At 39.9% G+C, this 21,277-nt stretch overlaps 1 protein-coding gene across 3 annotated transcripts in view; it reads left to right on the top strand.

Annotated features, from left to right (window-relative positions):
• Window positions 1-21,277, top strand: part of trps1 (trichorhinophalangeal syndrome I) — a 249,010-nt gene that overhangs the window by 38,823 nt on the left and 188,910 nt on the right. For all 3 annotated transcript variants that reach the window (XM_062056517.1, XM_062056518.1, XM_062056515.1), the window contains exon 2: window positions 11,826-12,189. In XM_062056517.1, coding sequence (XP_061912501.1) covers window positions 12,177-12,189 — 13 coding nt within the window. In that variant the 5' untranslated portion in view covers window positions 11,826-12,176. The remainder of the gene's footprint in view (window positions 1-11,825; window positions 12,190-21,277) is intronic.

Here is a 21,277-nt window from a genome sequence, read left to right as displayed (position 1 = left end):
GTGAACTTGGCTTTCATTTCAAAATGAAACTATACAAATATTTTTGTACAAAAGACAAAAGGCTAACAAAAATAAATATGCCATTGCAGAGTGCGATCAAAAAGTGCAAACAAGTGAAAAAATAAGATTACGCAAGAAAGGCAAATACAAAGGAACACATTCATTGTACTGCTCACAGTATAAATATGACATATGTTCTTGGCCAAATAAAACTTTATTACGTCCGTTATTTTGGCGTATCTTTGAGAGGTGGATGGATATCGAGTGCCCCGGTGCATTGTTGATGTTACTTACGGTCGTCTGTATTTTGGGCACCCCCGTTACTGTTCGTTGGGGCATTGCGCCGGTGGCGGGCGGCACGCTCTGTTAGCAACCAGCTTTACAGCGTCTGCAAACAATGGCGGTTGAGAAAAGAAGGGAGGTGTTGGTAGTTCTTAACATGTCTCTGCAACTCAATAATATGTTTAAATATAGTATATTTAAACAAATTACTGGCGACCCGCCATGAAAGAATTACGTCCGCCACAAATAGATTTTTTTATTTTTTATTTTTTTTATTTTTTATTTTAAATTTTTATTTTTAAATTTTTTATTTTTTTATTTTTTATTTGTCCTGTCCAGCTTCTCAGGCAAATCATATAGTTGATGTAGATGCCCATATAGGCTTTTCAGATTTACTTTACAAAAGAGAAGTGTAAGATACTTCTCTTGTTGCCTTATTTGTATTTGACCACTACTGTTTTCTGTTTATTTGTTACTGACTGTGGCAGGACACCTCTGCCTCTGTTTCACTTTATGTTGCTAGTAAATAATATGGTTGTAGTAGTAGGCTAAAGTTAAATTATTTAGTATGCACTAATTAAAGGGGCGGAGCTTTAAGAGACATTTTAGCTTTTATATTTTATAAGATATATTTTTTGTAAGAATCACAATTAATAAATATATTTCAGTGAATAACTTATTGTTCAAATCTGTATATAAATATGTACATAAAGTGTTGTAATTATATTGTAAAATGGATGGATGGATAGATGGATGGACGTTTAAAACAAAACTGTTATTATTAATTAGTAAGTATACATTTTTTGAGCCTTTTTAGAGAAAATCATATCATTGTAGTAAATTATGCAAATTACTCGATGATGTCATGGTGACCACGCCCATAGCCACGCCCCCACCGCCACAGGTATCTTGGCAGTTTATGGGAAACACTGTATACACACTAACACAGTTTTGCCGTGCAACTCTTTGTGGCGTTTGTTGTTGGTTCATCCGAGTGAGAGCATTACCAGGTTTCAGGAAACAAGCGGGGGTGCCTAGAAAACTGCAAAGCTTGCAGTCATGCTCCGGAGGCTTAAATGCGTGCCTGTTGGTACCTTGTGGGTAATTCTGCAGGAGGGGCGGTCACGATTTAATAATGCATTTATTTTTCCTAATATTTTCGGGAGCTACTGGCTGATCTACCTTCAACCTCTTTTATCACTCACTCTTACTCACTTGATCATGATTAAAATTAATTAATTGTGCAGCCCTATTATAGAGTGTTTCTTACTGGTTAAGGCAAAACCGGTTTCGTTTCTTAATGAGGGAAGAGTCTGTGTCTTGTATTCATGCTAGCACTTAAGCTAGCTAGTGATTAGTGCACTAGCTGTTGCTCCAGTAAATGAGCTCTGAGTTAAAAAAAAATACTGTAATCAATCGTAGTTTTATGATATTTACAATTTTAAACGGTAATTCTAATCAAATTTTACTACAGTTTATGATTATAACGGTAATCGTTATATCCCTACTGCTAGTACTCATGACATTCATGGTGTATTAGAGTCTGACTGAGTCTAGAGATTACTTGTCCGGGCACTTGATTCCGTGGGCAAACTGACTAGTTTGTTATGCGCAGTGTTTGGCCGTACAATAACCGAGGCACTGTTTGAAAACTAGGACACAATTTGTAAGGAGAATGTTCAGCAAAAACTGAATCCTTCATAACATGTGGTGTACAAAAACTGAGGCAGCATTGTGTTGCATCAAATAAATCTGCAGATAATAATCTACAGATAGTAATGCAGTTTTTAAAAAAAAGATGGCTTTCTATACCTCTGCCAGGAGGTTATGTGATTGCCATAGTTTGTCTGTCAGTTAGTTAGTCAGTCAGTTAGTTACCTAGCAACCTAATTCAAAAAATGATGGGCAGATTTTGATGACACATTTTCGGAAAAGGCAGAACAAGCAATTCGATTTTCAGGTTGATCCGGATCACAGGATTGAGAATTTTTTAAAAGAATTCTTTACTATTTGGTGGATAGTGCTTTTGTAGTCATGGTTTTCCTCATTAAAGACCAACCTGAGTAGTAATTATCTCTTTTAGACGGACCACCTAACTCAATGAGACGTTCCGAGTGATTGGAACATGTTGGGAGGAAATCTGAAATTGACTGAGACTCTTTAAACACACCTACACAATACACGCCTATGCTCCTGGACCAAGAAGGCTAATGTACGAAGAAAACAAAAAACAATATATGACTTAACCCAAGGCGATCAGTCTCCCAAAAAATATTTCATTATTTCATTGAATTTAAACATTAATTGCTACTGCACCTTTTGCACATATGATTGTCTTCCATTCTGTAATTCAAGATTTCCCTTAGATTGCCAAAATACTTGTGGGGGCGTGGTTAGGGGTGTGATGGAGGCGTAGTTACCGTGACGTCATGATTTTCATCATATAATTTGCATAATTTTCTATTAGGGGTATATGAAAAGAAATGTCCAATATTGTTTTTGGCTTATATGAATCAGCATTATGTTGTAAATGGATAATTTCTGATTAGGGATCTAAGATTTTATCGCTACAATACCCTTATCGATATTTCTTATCGATACCAATATTTATCGGTACGCTTTTTGGTGCTATATGTAATTTGTGGAAATTAAGTTGTGAAAAAATGCATTTTAATTAGCATTTATATTAGCACAAATTAAACCATAACCATAATACCTCCAACATGATGTACTGTAACATCTCAGAGCAGGGAAGTCTTTGTGTGCAGTGTAAAGTAAAATGCAGTCATGTCATCTTCTAAAGCCCACACAGATCCATCACTGTGTTTTGTATTCGTTACAATTACACTCAGCTGGAAATAATATTTATATCTGGCATGCATGTGCAGAGCACATACCTTTTACATGATATATCACATCAAATACAGGCTGTACGCTTAGCTTTTTCACTAGTAGCACCGGTGCGACTAAATAAAACAAATTAGTAGCGCAGAATTTTTTTGTAGCACAGAAAACATTTAGGAGCAATATGAAATGTCTTAAATATCACAATTTCATTATTAACACTCAAACAAGGTACACATATTTCCTGAGTTTACAATATGAATTTTAACAAAAGGAAACAAGATTTTGTGACGATAAAAAATATTGATGTAATCATAGTAGTACTTGATATCATTACAGTGGATGTCAGGTGCAGATCCACCCATGGCATTTATTTACATTCAGGAACTACGGTGTGTAGTGAAGCACGTTTAGCTATTCCTCGTCCTGCACGGATGATACTTGTAAGAAACTCACTTTATTCGTCGCCATGGAGACAAGGATTAGTGATTTAGAAGTAGCTAAAAACACTGCAGACTGTGGATGGATGTTAGCTACTAGCTAGCTAGCCATGTCTTAAAGCACCTTTTCCTGAGGGCGTTTCAGTGTTATAGTTTCACCTTTATCTTTAGTTTTTAGACCAAAATGCGTCCGTTCTCCCTTTTCTGTCTACACACTGTGTCTGCTTATAAGTACTCCGTGATTGTGCGCTGCTGAACATGCTCCTCTGCACGTAAAACCAGCAATGTCATGAGGTGACGACGCGCTGTCATGCCTGTAAAAAAACAAAAGAAAATGGGGAACCGCTACTTTTCAAACAGATTATAGTACCATTTTTGGTTCATTAGTAGCGCAATACTATACTAGTATTGGTATACCGTACAACCCTAGTGTGTATTGTATTAATAAAGTGAGCAAATGCAATGCTCGATCGTCATTTGCGGCGCAATGGAGTGATGTCAGACGACAACCAGAGACTTGTCAGTCACAGCGGATGCTATCTTGCTTTAAAGCAACTTTATGGAATATTTAATATAATATATATATTTATACATATATTTAATATATATAATATATTTAATATATAATTACCGTATTTTTCGGACTAAAAGGCGCACTTAAAACCCCTAATTTTCTCAAAAATTGACAATGGGCCTTATAACCCGGTGCGCCTAATGTACTGAATAATTTTGGTTGTGCTCACTGACCTCAAAGCTATTTTATTTGGTACATGGTGTAACAAGTGTGACCAGTAGATGGCAGTCACACATAAGAGATTCGTGTAGACTGCAAGACGACGCCAGTAAACTGGCTGATGAGTATTTGCAATCTGCATTAGTCCTGAAAATTTGCGCGCGTACGCCTTTTGTAGTTTGTGCCGACGCAACAACAGAATCAACAACTAACTAGCTCGATAAAAAGCAGACATTTGGCCATGAAAATATAGAGAATCTTGAAGGAAACACCGTAGAAGTCAATTTTCCAAGATAAACCCTGCACATTATTATTTACATAACTTCATTAAACTAGTGTAGTTGTTTGTACTACATTTTATTGTATGGTTTTATACAATATTTATTTTCTAAAAGTTTTAAGAAAAAATGTTGCATGTTAAAATGGTGGTGTTTTGGGTAGGCCAAGCACTACATTACATTGATTTGAATTTATTTCAATGGGCAACGTTGATTTGAGTGTTTTGAGTGAAAAGCTCTTAAGTTGCGGTACTACTGTACTACTTTTATATGAACACAGGTGTACCTATTGTTATGGCCTGCAAATGCCAGACATGTTGACAGACAAACACACTTATTTTGTGTTGTGAGTTTTGCGCAACAATTGTGTTTAAATGTGACATGAGTGTGGAGACACCAATAGGCTTTTACCACATACATCCAACTTTTGTTTGAACTTACAAAAAAAAAACAGGGCTCCAGCCATTTGAGACGGCATGTATGTCATTACCTGAAAACCGATACGGGGCGTAAGAAAAAAAGAAAGATCGCTGTGCGAGATAGACCGTGTGCCATTACAGAAATTCTGAGTCATTCTGAGACCTTCCCATCCCAAAGCGGCGCTTTGAACGACGTCGCCTCTAAATGACACCGCTCGGTTCATTGTGTTATCAGCGAGAAGGTTGTGTTTTGTGTCGCACACGGGCCACACGCTTCCGGTTAATGCGAACATTCGCTGTGAAAGACGAGTAGCGCTCACGACAGAAATAAGAGGGAAAAAAAACGCTTTCAAAGTCGAAATATTTCCCCCCACGGAGCCCTGACTTGGTCTCCCGGCTCCTCATTCATTTAGTCAATCATAGCCTCTGTTTTTCTCCTTTTCTCTTTTTTTCCTCCAGTCCTCCTTCACCGTGACTTATCTCCATCGTTTCCACTTTCCAACCTCTTTTTTTTAAATTTAAATGGCTTTCCATTGCCGTCTTTCCCATCAATCCGTCATTGAGCTCTCGACAAGCTTCGCATGATTCCTGCCTCTTTTTCCAATGTGTTTTTGTACACACACACACACACACACACACACACACACACACACACACACACACACACACACACACACACACACACACACACACACACACACACACACACACACACACACACACACACACACACACACACACACACACACACACAGATGTCTTCCCACCACACTACAGCTACCGCCTCCCTGTGTGTGGTCCGGTCCGACTATAGGCCGTTACATTGTCCCAGACATCTCGGCCCTGGGACGATCGATGTTGGAGAGAGTTTAACTTAAAAAAAAAAAAAAAAAGAGGGGAAGGGGGTGGTTGTGTGTGTGTATTTGTTTTTCTGTTTCCAATTTGGGTCCAGCCTAAAGAACGCCATACTCCGCTCTGTCTCAAACGCACCATTCATGACGGCCTGACGCACATGATTACATGCGCACTCGTAGCCTCCCACAAAAAACCAACATGCATGGGGAAAATAATTAGGACACCCCATTGGGGTCTCCATGACATTTGAGCCTTTGAGCCCCCCTTTGTAGGTTGTGGTGAAAATTGCTTTGCAATACATGCTAGCATACATGCAAGGCAGCTAACCCCCGTTTTATCATGACACAAATGCTCAGTGACTTCTGGACAATTATTTGCTCAGTAAGTAAGGGTGTAACGGTACACAAAAATCTCGGTTCGGTACCTACCTCGGTTTAGAGGTCACGGTTCGGTTCATTTTCGGCACAGTAAGAAAACAACAAAATATACATTTTCTGGTTATTTATTTACCAAATTTGTAAACAATGGCTTTATCCTTTTAACATTGGGAACACTATAATAATTCTGCCCAAAAATAGAAATAGCTTTGTGTGTGATGGATGTGAGCCAGTGTGTGTGATGGCTGATCAGTGCAACAGCAGGCAGTCATGAATGCTAAGATAATAACATACATATACACACAGGGTCGATTGCCAGGGTTAATGTGGTCAACATATATAAAATAAAAACTAAATAAAACTAAATAAGATAAGGCTCAGAATGGGTTTCTTAACAAAACATTTCTACATATAAAGTGCAACATTAAACTGCTTCAAGTTGTTGCTCAGATTAAATAAAATGACAAAACTTTTCTTCTACATATCAAAAATGCAACATTAAACAGTTTCAAGTCAACTCAGCCTCAGATTAACTTTTCTCCCCCCCCCCAGTCTTTAACCCTGGTGACTTTCACTCAATCTTCCATGTTTTTTGCCAGAAAAATCATTTTATCCACATTGTCTGCAGAAAGAGCAGACCTGCTTGCAGTTACAATGTCTCCAGCTGTGGAAAATACCCTTTGGCTGGGCACGGAGGGACGGTATAGCTCGGTTGGTAGAGCGGCCGTGCCATCAACTTGAGGGTTGCAGGTTCGATCCCCGCTTCCGCCATCCTGGTCACTGCCGTTGTGTCCTTGGGCAAGACACTTTACCCACCTGCTCCCAGTGCCACCCACACTGGTTTAAATGTAACTTAGATATGGGGTTTCACAATGTAAAGCGCTTTGAGTCACTTGAGAAAAAGCGCTATATAAATATAATTCACTTCACTTCACTTCACAGAGGTAGCAGGTATGGCGAGGTAGTGCCTGGCTAACTTGGCAGTAAGAGGATATATGGGCTCATTGTTCTTCCACAATAGAAGTGGGTCAAAATCTAGTTTTATATGCAATATGGTCTTAAATCTGCTGCTATGAAAACACCATCAGCATTTGTTATTGCTCTAGCCCTGTCTGACTCGCCGAGGAGAGGGTGCTTGAATGCGGTGGGGAGCTGTGTTTGCACCACGCTCCTCTTTCTCTTTGTTGAAGCTATGTTCAGTTGGGGGGGGGTGCAGCTTCAAATGGGTTAGCATGTTTGACGTGTTGCCAGAAGCATACACTACTGCTGCTGAACAATGTCGGCAAACCGCTTTCGCTTTGTCCACCTCTCGTGCTCCATTGTTGTATTGCATCGCAAAGCCGAAGTGTTCCCAAACGGGAGATCTTAACGAGGCAGGAGGGTCTTCCAGCTCTGGCTTTTGCATGTTGTCGTAGCCCGGTCGTTGCTAGCATGCCGTGTGTTGTGCCTCGGTGTGCATTGTTTACACAACGTGCGGTACGCTACTTATGTCCGTCCGTGCGGTGCGCTACTTAATATGTCCGTGTGGAAACTTGTTCGGTGCACCTCCGTTCCGAACCGAACCCCCCGTACCGAAACGGTTCAATACAAATACACGTACCGTTACACCCTTATCAGTAAGTCAGTCCCTCCAGGATGTTGCAGGCTTTTTTTGTGATTGTTTTTCAGAAAGTTGTGGCAATAGTTGCAATGTTTCGAGTCTTACTTTTTTTTCCTCAATAATATTGAAATTAACTTGTGATTTTCTCAATTTGCTATCAATGTTTTAAGTGTTCCTCAACCTAAAAAAAGCTCATGATTGCAACAAAAAAAATGCTGTATTAGACTTAGACTTAGACTTAGACTTAGACTTCCTTTTTATTGTCATTCAAATTTGAACTTTACAGCACAGATAAGAACGACATTTCGTTACATAAGCTCATGGTAGTGCAGGATAAAAAAAAAAGCAATAAGTTGCATATATAAATAAATAAATAAATATATATAAATATATATATAAAATAAATAAATATATATAAATAAATATATAAAAATAAATAAATAGATTACTGTACAGATAAATATTGATGTTTTACTTGTTTTATATGGCACATACTTAAAAGTAGACACTAAATGGCGGTAAAAGTACATACTCAGAGCTCATTGTTGAATTACTGTACTTTTTTTAATTACTTATAACGGTAATAAACACATTATAATTGTAGAAAGAAACCACTACAACTTGTGGGTAGGGATGGGAACCTTTTGATATGCGAATCGATTCGGTACCAATTCCCAATAACTGGGAATCGAAACCGGTACTAATTTTCAGCACTTTTTGTGTTTTTTTTTAAATTTAACACTGAGCTGTGCCATCCAGTTGTTGTTTTTTCTTCCACTTCTGTGTTTCATTTGCAAATACTGTACTCTACTTATTTGTATAGTAAACTTTGCATGTAGTTGCTTTCCAAGGCGTTAGATCACAGTAGTGTATTGACAATGGCGTGTTGACTTTGCCAGGAAGTAGTCTTTGCCATTAAGTTAAATGTGCCAGGCTTTTCTTTTTGTTGAGACTAAAAATACTTTATACTGTATTGTGCTTTTCACACACCAGCTGTTTGATTTTAATGGGTAGCTTTTGTTGTAATTCTGATTATCATATGTGGAGGTGTTTATGCTTCGTGGTACAAGCTTTATATAGTGGTACGTCAAATAAGTCTGTGGATATGTACTGTAAATGGAGTATCATTGTTGTTTGTGCACTCTGTATAATGTTACAGTGGCCAAATATATTAAATGTATTAAATACAACCTCTACCTTGTTTTAATGAATATTTACACCTACTATGCTACTGTATTTTAATGTTGGTCATTCTAGTGGTACTTTAAGAGCCAAGTGTTTTCTCAGGTGGTACTTGGTGAAAAAAGTGTGACAACCACTGACTTAGAGGCAGTCCACTCTGAGTGCTGATCTACTTGTTTCCTCACCAAGTGTTTGACCAGCTGGATGTGACTACATGTGCAACAAAGTTGTCGAAATTTAGCACTGCTTGGTTTTAGGTCTATTTGTACCCCTTAAAAGTTAAAGTACCAATGATTGTCACACACACACTAGGTGTGGCAAAATTATTCTCTGCATTTGACCCATCACCCTTGATCACCCCCTGGGAGGTGAGGGGAGCAGTGGGCAGCAGCGGTGGCCGCGCCCGGGAATCATTTTTGGTGATTAAACCCCCAATTCCAACCCTTGATGCTGAGTGCCAAGCAGGGTTAGTACCTATACAAGTATGACATTATATTTGTGTCTTAATGTTGAGGGCACAAAGGCAGATTTTGAGGACAAATATGTTTTGCCAGCACAGACATTACATTTTGAAAATAAATTAAATTCAAGTGATAAATAAAAATGTTTTAGCTAATGTAAAAATATGTTGTGCACAATAAAGTAGTTTGCCTGTTTGCAATTAGTTAAAGTTAAGTTAAAGTACCACTGATAGTCACACACACACTGGGTGTGGTGAAATTACCCTCTGCATTTGACCCTTGTTCCACCCCCTGGGAGGTGAGGGGAGCAGTGAGCAGCAACGGTGGCCGCGTTCTGGAATCATTTTGGTGATTTAAGGCCCCCTTGATCCATGTAAACACTCAATAATTACTGCTGTCTACAGTCAGACCGATGTGCCAGCTCTCTCAGCCTCACACCTCTGCGCATTCATCTTATTTTTCTTAGATTCTGTTGTGCTCTTGTGCAAGACCAGAAACACAAAAAGGCAACCAATCAGAGAATTGGACAAATGTACACTCTGATTGGCTGCTTGTTCTCCAATGCGATCTCTTGTTACGTTATCCCGGAAGCATTAGTTCACGCCTGATGGACTCAATTCCATCCATCCATCCATTTTCTACCGCTTGTCCCTTTTGGGGTCGCGGGGGGTGCTCAATTGTCGTTTCCCAATTCGGCGGCAGCAGCATCCTTCCAAGGACCCAGCCCATGCGGCCCATGGAGTGTGGGTCTTGGAAAGAGTCCTCCAGTCGCAGCTGGAGAGATGTTCAATGGGACGGTCCGGCCTTCGCAACACATACTGGTTTTGTCACTTGTTCACATCATCCGGCTTGCGATAAGGTCCAGAAAGACGAGAAGAAAAGAGAAAGAAACCTAACAAAATATTAAATTATGAAGCAAAAATTGGTTTAGATTTATTGTGTGTATGCGTGTATAGAGAAATATTTTATTTTTAAACATAGTGAACTACTTTATACTGTAACTAACCAAAATTGGAAAGCACTGTGGTCAACTTTATATTTTAAAATCTGCTTTAAATATGCAGGAAAAATTCAACAATAACATTTTTTTAGGATATTTACATGTTTTGTATTTCATTTTGTATGTATTATTTATGCATTAATTACTTTTTATTAACTGGGTCAAGGGACCGTGATTCTCTTTTATAAAGCAAAAATAGTTTATGGAGAAATATTGTATGATGATTGCTATATTAGATAGTTTTTAGGAAAAAAAAAAAGTAATACAACAATCAGCTTCGCAAACTGACTTGATGAGGTAGTTGGACATACAGTATGTGTACCCTCAGAATGGAGACAATTCAGATGATATTCCAAACAGACAAGTCTTTATGGTCTTTCTTTTTGGAATCCATACAGTAACATCATGCAGTACTACTCAGATATTATTTTAAACATGTTTTAAAATATTTGGGAAATGTTTTATGTAAAAGCCCAGACTATTCTTTTTAAAATTATTCTAAATAATCCCTTGGCTCTACAATATACTAGTTGATTTTTTAAAATCCTGTTATAAATGTTTCTACTTTTACCTGTACTTGTAAATATTACGTGGAATTTCATTTGTAATAACTGAATATATTCACCTATTTTAAAATAGTTGCAATTAAGGCAATACATAAATCACAACAGTAGTCGTTGCAGCACGTTATTTATACAGTTAAAAAAATGCTTTCAGATGATCAGCCAAACCTGCTTGAGCTGAAGGAGAAATTTCAAGTCAGTCCGACTTATGGGGTTTGTTACCAGTCAGAAAAAGAATGGCACCAGGCAACCCAGTATGGATGTGTGTGTATTGCAATCGACACTTATGACTGTGCAGCTGTGCTTAATGAAGTGATGGTGAAGTCTAGTGATTATTGGCAAACAAGAGAGAACAAAGCACTTCTTATTAGTTTTACTAACAGCCACTGACTGGAATTAGAAGAGGATTAAGTTTATAATTCCTCAAAATTGCTCATCGACTGACGCTTGTTTCCCTCCTGACGTGATGATAAATGTGTAAAACAGGCCATGCTGATGCGCTCTTGTTGCCAACCCAATAGTAAGGCAAGGCAATTGATGGAGCACAATTAGACAAGTAAATTGTCAGCTAAATAATGTTACCTTACTTTAGCGAGTTTGTGGTTGGAATGTTGCCGCGTTGTGTGGAAACGAAGCGTCCTCGTCCAGCTGTGGAGTTTGGTCATGAGGGAGTTTCTAGACGTCTGGGAGTGTGTTAAATACTTGTGCTCACTTTGATATTGGTCTTGGTAAAATATGGACAAAGTGCCCTGACCGCCTCCACTAAAGTTGTCTCTTGCTTTGGTCCACAGGTGTGTTAAAGTGGACAAGTGGGACTCTGGATTCAGGACCTGCTTTTAAAACCTCTCCCAGGGATCTGCACGACGTAAGACCCCAGTGGATGCTATGTGGACTTTAAGACCCTCCTGATAAAGTTAAAGAAGCCGAAGGGTTGGCCGCGATGGACCTGCGTGGACTCCGACAGCGGTCCTGCTAAAAAAAAAGGAGCGGATGGATTAGTGCAAGCTCCACTCCCGCTCGATTTCTGCTTCCCATTAGCGGAGCGGCCTACAACTGCCGGACGGACCTCCGGGGCCCAACTGAGCCGCTTCAACAGAACTGATGCCCAGGCCCGGAATCTGGTATAATGTTTTCATAACCTGATGAACATTAGAGGTAAGTTGTTTGTATTTATATTTATACATTCACTCTTACACAGTGATGAATATGTGTGAGGAATAATCCGTGTGTTTAATAAATGTTTTAAAGCAATATTTATCTCCAATCACTCAATTCCTACACATGCTTTAATGGTGAAGTTGTTAGTCTGCATAAATAGATATAAATCTCAAATTAGTCATTATTCATGTTTATTCTGTCCTGTTATTTATCATCACAGTAATAAATGATCAAACCTCTTTTCAAAACATTGGAGTAATTCGAAACATATTATTTTGTTTTTGAACAATTATAATATACTATTACTAATTATAATGTGTTATGGGTATAATTAAGATTTTTACATTTTAAAAAAAAATCAATAAATTATATTTTTTAAAAAAAATGAAAATTAACTTTAACCTGCTGGGAGTCAAATCTCTTTTATAAACATACATTCATTTTGCAGTACGTTTAATTATAACGGTTTATCTTTGAAAAAGTATATGATAATACGGCTGCAGCTATCGATTATTTCAGTAATCGAGTAATTTATCGATTAGTTTGATTTATTGGATAAAACGTATTTTATGGCCTTAATGCATATTTTGGGGAACAAACATTTAAATAAACAGCAATTGTCTGCTTACTACAACATGTATCCTTTTTTCTAATAATTTGCCATCATCAACATTAAAATTGTACTTTTGAAAAAAAAATTCTTGACTGTCATGTGCGTTCCATTGCAGTGGCCGTGCAGAAAAAAAGTATATCCACGTATTTAAAGTTCCGACTCTAAAGTCCAGACTTGATAGTTTTTAGCTTTATCCAATAAACAATTAATCAAAGCAACATCATATGAATAAAAGCTTTTTTCTAATCTAATTACTCAATTTATTTGATTCATTGTTGCTGCCCTAACTGATATTAATAATTATTTCATGGGCAGTTTAAATGTGTATACTCTTAATTAAGAAATAAAAAAAATCACTGCATGTGTCAAAATGCTACAAGATAATTTTTTTATGTAATCAACAATTTGAAAACAAATATTTAAATGTAAAAATATTTTTTTACCATTTAAGTAATTATAGGTAGTTATTATAGTTTAGTAAAGTGTAATAATAAAATGTTCAGAGTATCCACTTATCATCGCGTGGAGCAAAGAGGAATTTGTAGTTTAAAAATATCTATGCAGTATCTTGAGTAAGCTTGACCAAGGTCTCAAATGACAAATTATGTGACTTTTCATGTTTGTCTAAAAGATTAGGCCAAGCATTTTAAGCACATGAGTGTGGGCAAGAGTGTGTGTTTGCGTGTTTTGTATATGTTTTTCATTATGCGGTAGCGGTGGCTTTTGCTCGGTGATGTTGTTCAGTGAGGGCGGGTTGCTTTTTAACCGCTCAATGCTTTTAGCTGTGGTTGGTGTACGCGCGTGCGGACGCTTGTGTGCGGCCCCTTCGTGCATGTTTGGATGCCTTTTCTTGAATGTACGTATGTGCGTGCTCGCGTGTGCGTGGCCTGTGTTATGGTGGCGCCACATGGCTTTGATGTTGCCAGTCAGATTTGGAACATGTTTTTTTGCTGTTCTAGAAAACGAAGGAATGTTGAGTGGAAATGATTGAGTCGAAAAGTAAGTAGGTGTGTCAGTCAAAACACACACACACTTTTGTGACGTAACAGCCCAGTAAAGCGCAAACCCCGTTGCTACATTGCTGTTCTTTCTTGCCTTACTTACCCACAAATAGAAGTTACCTGTTGACCCACTTTCGCACAAACCCTACAAAGCACCACTATTACCCTGCAGTGCAAAAGCACACAACTATCAAACCCACACACAATGCGCTGTATGTGTTTATTCTTGGTGGAACAATGCATCATTCTCCTGGAAGGCCATTAACCCGCACTGCACTCACCTCCACGCTCAATCTCGCAGCAAAGCTTATATTTCTTTCTCATATCTTTATCCCGCAAACAAGCATTATTCTCTACGCTTCATTGCGCAGACAAAGTTGTCGGTTGGACGTCAATTAATGACTCAATTTGTTAGATGGCTAATGAGCGACTTGTTTAAAGGACGCCGAATAAATCAGGCGTTATGGGGACAGATGTGCTTTGAGGTGTGTGTGGGATCTATTTAAGGCTGGGTGATATGGCCTTTTATTAATATCGCAATATTTTTAGGCCATGTCACGATACACAATATATACACTACCGTTCAAAAGTTTGGGGTCACCCAAACAATTTTGTGGAATAGCCTTCATTTCTAAGAATCAATCATCAATCAATGTTTATTTATATAGCCCTAAATCACAAGTGTCTCAAAGGGCTGTACAAGCCACAACGACATCCTCGGTACAGAGCCCACATACGGGCAAGGAAACCCCCCACCCCCACCCCAAATCCCCCCCCCCCTAGGGGAGACCGAAAGCAATGGATGTCGAGTGGGTCTGACATAATATTGTGAAAGTCCAACACATCAGCGAAAGTCCAGTCCATGGTGGGGCCAGCAGGAACCATCCCGAGCGGAGACGGGTCAGCAGCGTAGAGATGTCCCCACCTGATGAACAGGCTAGCGGTCCACCCCGGGTTGGGAGCAGAGTAGAAAAGAAAAGAAAAGAAACGGCAGATCAACTGGTCTAAAAAGGGAGTCTATTTAAAGGCTAGAGTATACAAATGAGTTTTAAGATGAGACTTAAATGCTTCTACTGCGGTAGCATCTCTAACTTTTACCGGGAGGGCATTCCATAGTATTGGAGCCCGAATAGAAAACGCTCTATAGCCCGCAGACTTTTTTTGGGCTCTGGGAATCACTAATAAGCCGGAGTTCTTTGAACGCAGATTTCTTGCCGGGACATATGGTACAATACAATCGGCAAGATAGGCAGGAGCTTGACCGTGTAGTATTTTATACGTAAGTAGTAAAACCTTAAAGTCGCATCTTAGGTGCACAGGAAGCCAGTGCAAGTGAGCCAGTATAGGCGTAATATGATCAAACTTTCTTGTTTTTGTCAAAAGTCTAGCAGCCGCATTTTGTACCATCTGTAATCTTTTAATGCTAGACATAGGGAGGCCCGAAAATAAAACGTTACAGTAATCGAGACGAGATGTAACAAACGCATGGATAATGATCTCAGCATCGTTTGTGGACAAAATGGAACAAATTTTAGCGATATTACGGAGATGAAAGAAGGCCGTTTTAGTAACACTCTTAATGTGTGACTCAAACGAGAGAGTTGGGTCGAAGATAATACCTAGATTCTTTACTGAGTCGCCTTGTTTAATTGTTTGGTTGTGAAATGTTAAGGTGGTATTATTAAATAGATGTCGTGTTGAGCAGGACCGATAATCAGCATTTCCGTTTTGTTAGCATTGAGTTGCAAAAAGTTAGCGGACATCCATTGTTTAATTTCATTAAGACATGCCTCCAGCTGACTACAATCCGGCGTGTTGGTCAGCTTTAGGGGCATGTAGAGTTGGGTGTCATCAGCATAACAGTGAAAGCTAACACCGTATTTGCGTATGATGTCACCTAGCGGCAGCATGTAAATACTAAAGAGTGCAGGGCCAAGAACCGAACCCTGGGGAACTCCGCACGTTACCTTAACATAGTCCGAGGTCACATTGTTATGGGAGACACACTGCATCCTGTCAGTAAGATAAGAGTTAAACCAAGACAAGGCTAAGTCTGACATCCCAATACGCGTTTTGATACGCTCTAATAAAATATTATGATCAACAGTATCGAAAGCGGCGCTAAGATCAAGAAGCAGCAACATAGATGACGCTTCAGAATCCATCGTTAGCAATAGATCATTAGTCATTTTTGCGAGGGCTGTCTCCGTAGAGTGATTTGCCCTGAAACCGGATTGAAAAGGTTCACAGAGATTGTTAGACGCTAAGTGTTCATTTAGCTGCTGTGCGACAATTTTTTCGAGGATTTTCGAGATAAACGGAAGGTGGGACACCGGCCGGTAGTTTACCATGAGGTCAGGATCGAGGTTAGGTCTTTTGAGTAGAGGATGAATAACCGCTTTTTTAAATGCTAGGGGAACAGTGCCAGAGGAAAGTGATAAGTTTATAATATTTAACACTGATGGACCTAATAATACAAAAAGCTCCTTGATAAGTTTCCCAGGAATTGGGTCAAGTAAACATGTTTGTTTTGTCCCATTTACACATTTTAACAATTCCTCCAATGTTATTTCATCAAAGAGAGAGAAACTATTTTGGAGGGCAGTGTCCGTCATATATACAGTCGTATCTGTGTTAATAGAACCCAGTTGTATCTGAGATGCATTGTCCTTAATCTCTTTTCTAATGACTTCAATTTTCTTATTAAAGAAATTCATAAAGTCCTCTGCTGAGTGGGTGGAGCTACTGGGAGGAGTCCCTTGTTGGGTTAGCGATGCTACTTTACTAAACAAAAATTTAGGATCATTTTTGTTGAGGTGGATGAGATTTGAGTAATATTTAGCTTTAGCTGAGGTAAGCATGCGTTTATAAGTTATTAAACTATCACTCCATGCTTGATGGAAAACCTCAAGTTTAGTCGCACGCCATTTGCGTTCCAGCTTTCTACATGATAATTTCTGGGCTTTAGTTTCTTCTGTAAACCATGGGGTACGCCTTTTAGGGGCCCTTTTTAGCTTTAGTGGTGCTACACTATCAATGGTGTCGCGCAGGGCGTCGTTAAAGTTGTTAGTGAGGTTATCAATAGAGCCCACATAATTTGGGAATGGTGCCATTACCGATGGCAGTAGGTCAGTAAGAGTCGTCGTTGTGGCAGCATTAATGTTGCGGCTGCTATAGTAGTTATTATTATTATTATTAGTTTGTTGACAATGAGTCAGAACTTTGAATTTTATAAGGTAATGATCGGACATTACTTTAGTGTACGGGAGTATCGTAACTTTAGAGGTGGTGACACCCCTGACAAGCACTAGATCTATCGTATTACGGTTGCGATGCGTGGGTTCATTTATTATTTGTGTAAGACCACAGCTATCAATTATAGTCTGGAGCGCCACGCATGGAGGGTCCGATGGGGTATTCATATGGATGTTAAAGTCTCCCATTATGATTATATTGTCGGCGTGCGTCACTAGATCAGCAACGAACTCTGAAAATTCATTGATAAAGTCCGAATAGGACCCTGGGGGGCGGTAGATGACAGCCAGGTGCAGAGGCAGCGGTGTGACAAACCTCATAGTAAGCACCTCAAACGAGTTATATTTATTATTTAGGTCCGAGGTAAGGCTAAAGTTTTTGTTGTATATTAGTGCAACACCCCCACCCCTTTTAATGGGACGGGCAATATGCGTTCCCATATAGCCAGGAGGAGACGCCTCACCCAGCGCAAAAAATTCGTCTGGTTTGAGCCATGTCTCGGCTAGACCAACGACATCAAGATTGTTGTCTCTAATAACATTTTGGAAGACAATGATCTTATGTTTAAAAAGCCCATATTATAGGTAGTGGGCTGTTTTGAGGAGTTTTTGTTGAAAGTATCCGTAGTAGCAATATTAATAATGTTACGTTTATTATGCGTAGTGCACTTTAAATAATTTCGACCATATCTAGGAATTGATATGACAGGAATTTTTAAATTGTTTGCCACCTCAGTAAAATGCATGTCCACCTCTGACGCAGAAAAAACATTATGTGAGTTGTATATTATTCTAAGAGAATTGCTATGTGTGCAGGGATTATCCAGCCTGGCACTGGCTAGTTCTAGCTTAACAGACTCCTTATTAGCGCTTCTTTGAGGATTAGCTTTTAGCTTTTTTGTTAGCCCCGCTAACAACAACGCCTTTAGCTTTGTTGTTAGCCCCGCCCGACATCCCCGCTTCTGCTTCCGAACACACCGCTTAAGTCTCTTTCGTTGACGGTCCCCGCTGGTAGTGGACCCCGCTGCTTCAAAGGCCACTGCTGGATGTAGCTCGCGAAGAATTCCCAAGCTAGCGAGTAGGTCCACCGTACACGCATCTTTCAGCCCAAAATGGCCCGATCTCTCCACATCCAGAATCGTAAGTCGGTCGTAAGTGATCACGGAGTAACCACGCTGTGAGCCAGCCATGAAATTGACTGAATTGACGGGTTTTTTTGCCAAATCGGTCTACACTTCCAAGAGCGCCTGCAAGAAGCTGCCGCCGTGAAGCGCCGCCATCTTGAAAGAACAAGAATAGACTGTCGAGTTTCAGATGAAAGTTCTCTTGTTCTGGCCATTTTGAGCGTTTAATTGACCCCACAAATGTGATGCTCCAGAAACTCAATCTGCTCAAAGGAAGGTCAGTTTTGTAGCTTCTGTAACAAGCTAAACTGTTTTCAGATGTGTGAACATGATTGCACAAGGGTTTTCTAATCATCAATTAGCCTTCTGAGCCAATGAGCAAACACATTGTACCATTAGAACACTGGAGTGATAGTTGCTGGAAATGGGCTTCTGTACACCTATGTAGATATTGCACCAAAAACTAGACATTTGCAGCTAGAATAGTCATTTACCACATTAGCAATGTATAGAGTGTATTTCTTTAAAGTTAAGACTAGTTTAAAGTTATCTTCATTGAAAAGTACAGTGCTTTTCCTTCAAAAATAAGGACATTTCAATGTGACCCCAAACTTTTGAACGGTAGTGTATATCTCGATATGTTGCCTTAACCTTGAATGAACACTTGATGCATACAATCACAGCAGTATGATGATTCTATGTGTCTACATTAAAACATTCTTGTTCATACCGCATTAATATATGCTAATTTTAAACTTTCATGCAGAGGGAAATCACAACTAAGTCAATTTACCAAAACTGTATTCATTAAACAGTTATTAAGCACTGGCACAAACATTCATGTCATTTCCAAAACAAAGTGCAAGATTGTCAGAGACGTTTTAAAACAAGCTATTAGTGCACTTTTGTGCATGATGTCACTAAGATGACATATCAAAACAACACTAAATTAAATTGCACTTTTTGTACAGAACGCCACTACAATAGTTAAAAACAAATAAATTGCACTTTTGTGCATGATGTCACACAAGATATTTCAATAACTGTCAAATAAAAATGAGCTGCATAATAGGAAATCCAATAGTGTATGTCCTTCACTATGTGGTAGGTTACTGCGGACGTTATCTCCTTCTGTTGTTGACTTTTTTTTTCATACGGTGTTGATGTGGAAATGGTTGTGAAGTGGCTTAAAACACTGAAAGTGATTATTCCTATAACCCTTTTGTTTCAAATGTTTGTTCCACTTGTGGCGCGGGCATCTTGTCTGACTCACACCATACACAGCCTTCCTTGTCACGTATTCTTCCTTTTCCCGCTTTCCATCCACTAATTCAAACTGATCCAGCAGCGCAATTGAAGATTGTTTTATTTACAATAATCAAGTAACAGAATACTCGGGAAACAAAATAAATGGTAGCTTATATAAAGCTGAGGTCTACAGACAGGCGAGGTCTACAGACAGGTGAGGTCTACAGACAGGTGAGGTCAAAGACGGTATGCTGGTGCCCGACTGTCAATCACGCGCCCAGCGCACTCCTGCCCCTTATAGGCCTGCGTGGGAACTTTTCACCACCTGCAAACGGTGCACACTGACATACACAAATCAATCACTCAAAAATAACAATATAAACATAGATTCAAGTATGGCTCTCTATTTGGCTCCTACACACCGGCCCCTGATTGATTTTTACAGACTCAATCACATTCATTAATTTAATGCAAAAAAAAGGAGCCTATTCCATAATAAACAAACAAAAGGCAAAGCCTTGAGAGAAAATAAAGTATATACATTACGTCCCTTGTGCGTGTCTTGTGGTCTGGTCTCCATGACTGACCAGTCAGCCCTCAGCCTCCAGGACGCGGCACAGCTTGGTGATAGGCCTTTCGATGACTGAAGTCTTTGTTTGGAGCTTGACTGACCGGACCAGGCCTCCTCCATCTGGCCGAGTCTCCAGTATTCTGCCCAATGGCCAGGAGCCCCGTGGGGCTGTGGGGTCGACCACCAGGACCACATCTCCTGGCTGCAGGTTGTTCCTCACTTGGGTCCATTTCTGTCTTTCCTGCAGAAGCGCCAGATACTCCCTTGTCCATCTGTGCCAGAAAAGGTCAGCCATATACTGGACCTGTTTCCAGCGGCGCCTGGCGTAAAGATCCCTTTTCTCGAAGGTGCCAGGGGGAATGATGGGTTGAGTTTTTAGAAGGAGAATGTGGTTTGGGGTCAGCGGCTCTAAGTCCTGTGGATCTGGGGGGGCTGTGGAGAGGGGACGACTGTTGAGGATTGCCTCTGCCTCGCAAAAGATGGTGTGCAGGCCCTCATCATCAATGATTTGTTGGTGGAGAGTTGAGTTGAGTACCTGTCTGACAGACCTGATGAGCCTCTCCCAGACTCCACCGTGGTGGGAGGCTGCGGGTGGATTGAATGTCCACTGAATTCCCTCAGAGAGAATGGAGCCTTGGATTTTCCTGTCATCTAGTGAACTCAGGGCCTTTTTGAGCTCAGCTTGAGCTCCCACCAGGTTAGTGCCATTGTCGGATCGAATGTGCTTAACTTGTCCTCTCCTACAGACAAACCTCCTTATAGCATGGATGCATGAGTCAGTATCTAGTGTGTAGGCTACCTCCAAATGCACCGCTCTACTGCTCATACAGGTAAAGAGGGCCCCATACCTCTTGACTAGGCTTCTCCCTCTTTTAACTGTGATTGGGCCAACGTAGTCTAACCCGACATTAGTAAAGGGAGGGAGGTCAGGGAGGATTCTCTCTTGGGGTAGACTTGCCATTTTTTGCTCTCCTGTTTTTCCTCTCACACGTCGACACACAACACACTTTGAAATCACCTTTCTGGCTGCGGAGTTTCCCTTTACCACCCAGTATTTCTTTCGGAGCTCAGAAAGCATGTGGTTCCTGCCACTGTGTCCAGTGTGTTCGTGAATGTGTCTCAGGATGAGAGTTGAGATATGAGCATCTTTGGGGAGGATACAGGGGTGCTTGGCTTCCTCAGGCATTGCAGATCTATGCAACCTACCCCCTACCCTTAACATGCCTTCATCTAGCATGGGATCTAACCTGCTGATGTTGCTGCTCTTACGAACA

This window comes from Entelurus aequoreus, linkage group LG08 (assembly GCF_033978785.1).
Source record: "Entelurus aequoreus isolate RoL-2023_Sb linkage group LG08, RoL_Eaeq_v1.1, whole genome shotgun sequence".
Classification (NCBI taxonomy): Eukaryota; Metazoa; Chordata; class Actinopteri; order Syngnathiformes; family Syngnathidae; genus Entelurus; species Entelurus aequoreus.
Note: the sequence above shows the minus strand (reverse complement) of the source record. Positions and strands in the feature narration are given on the sequence as shown.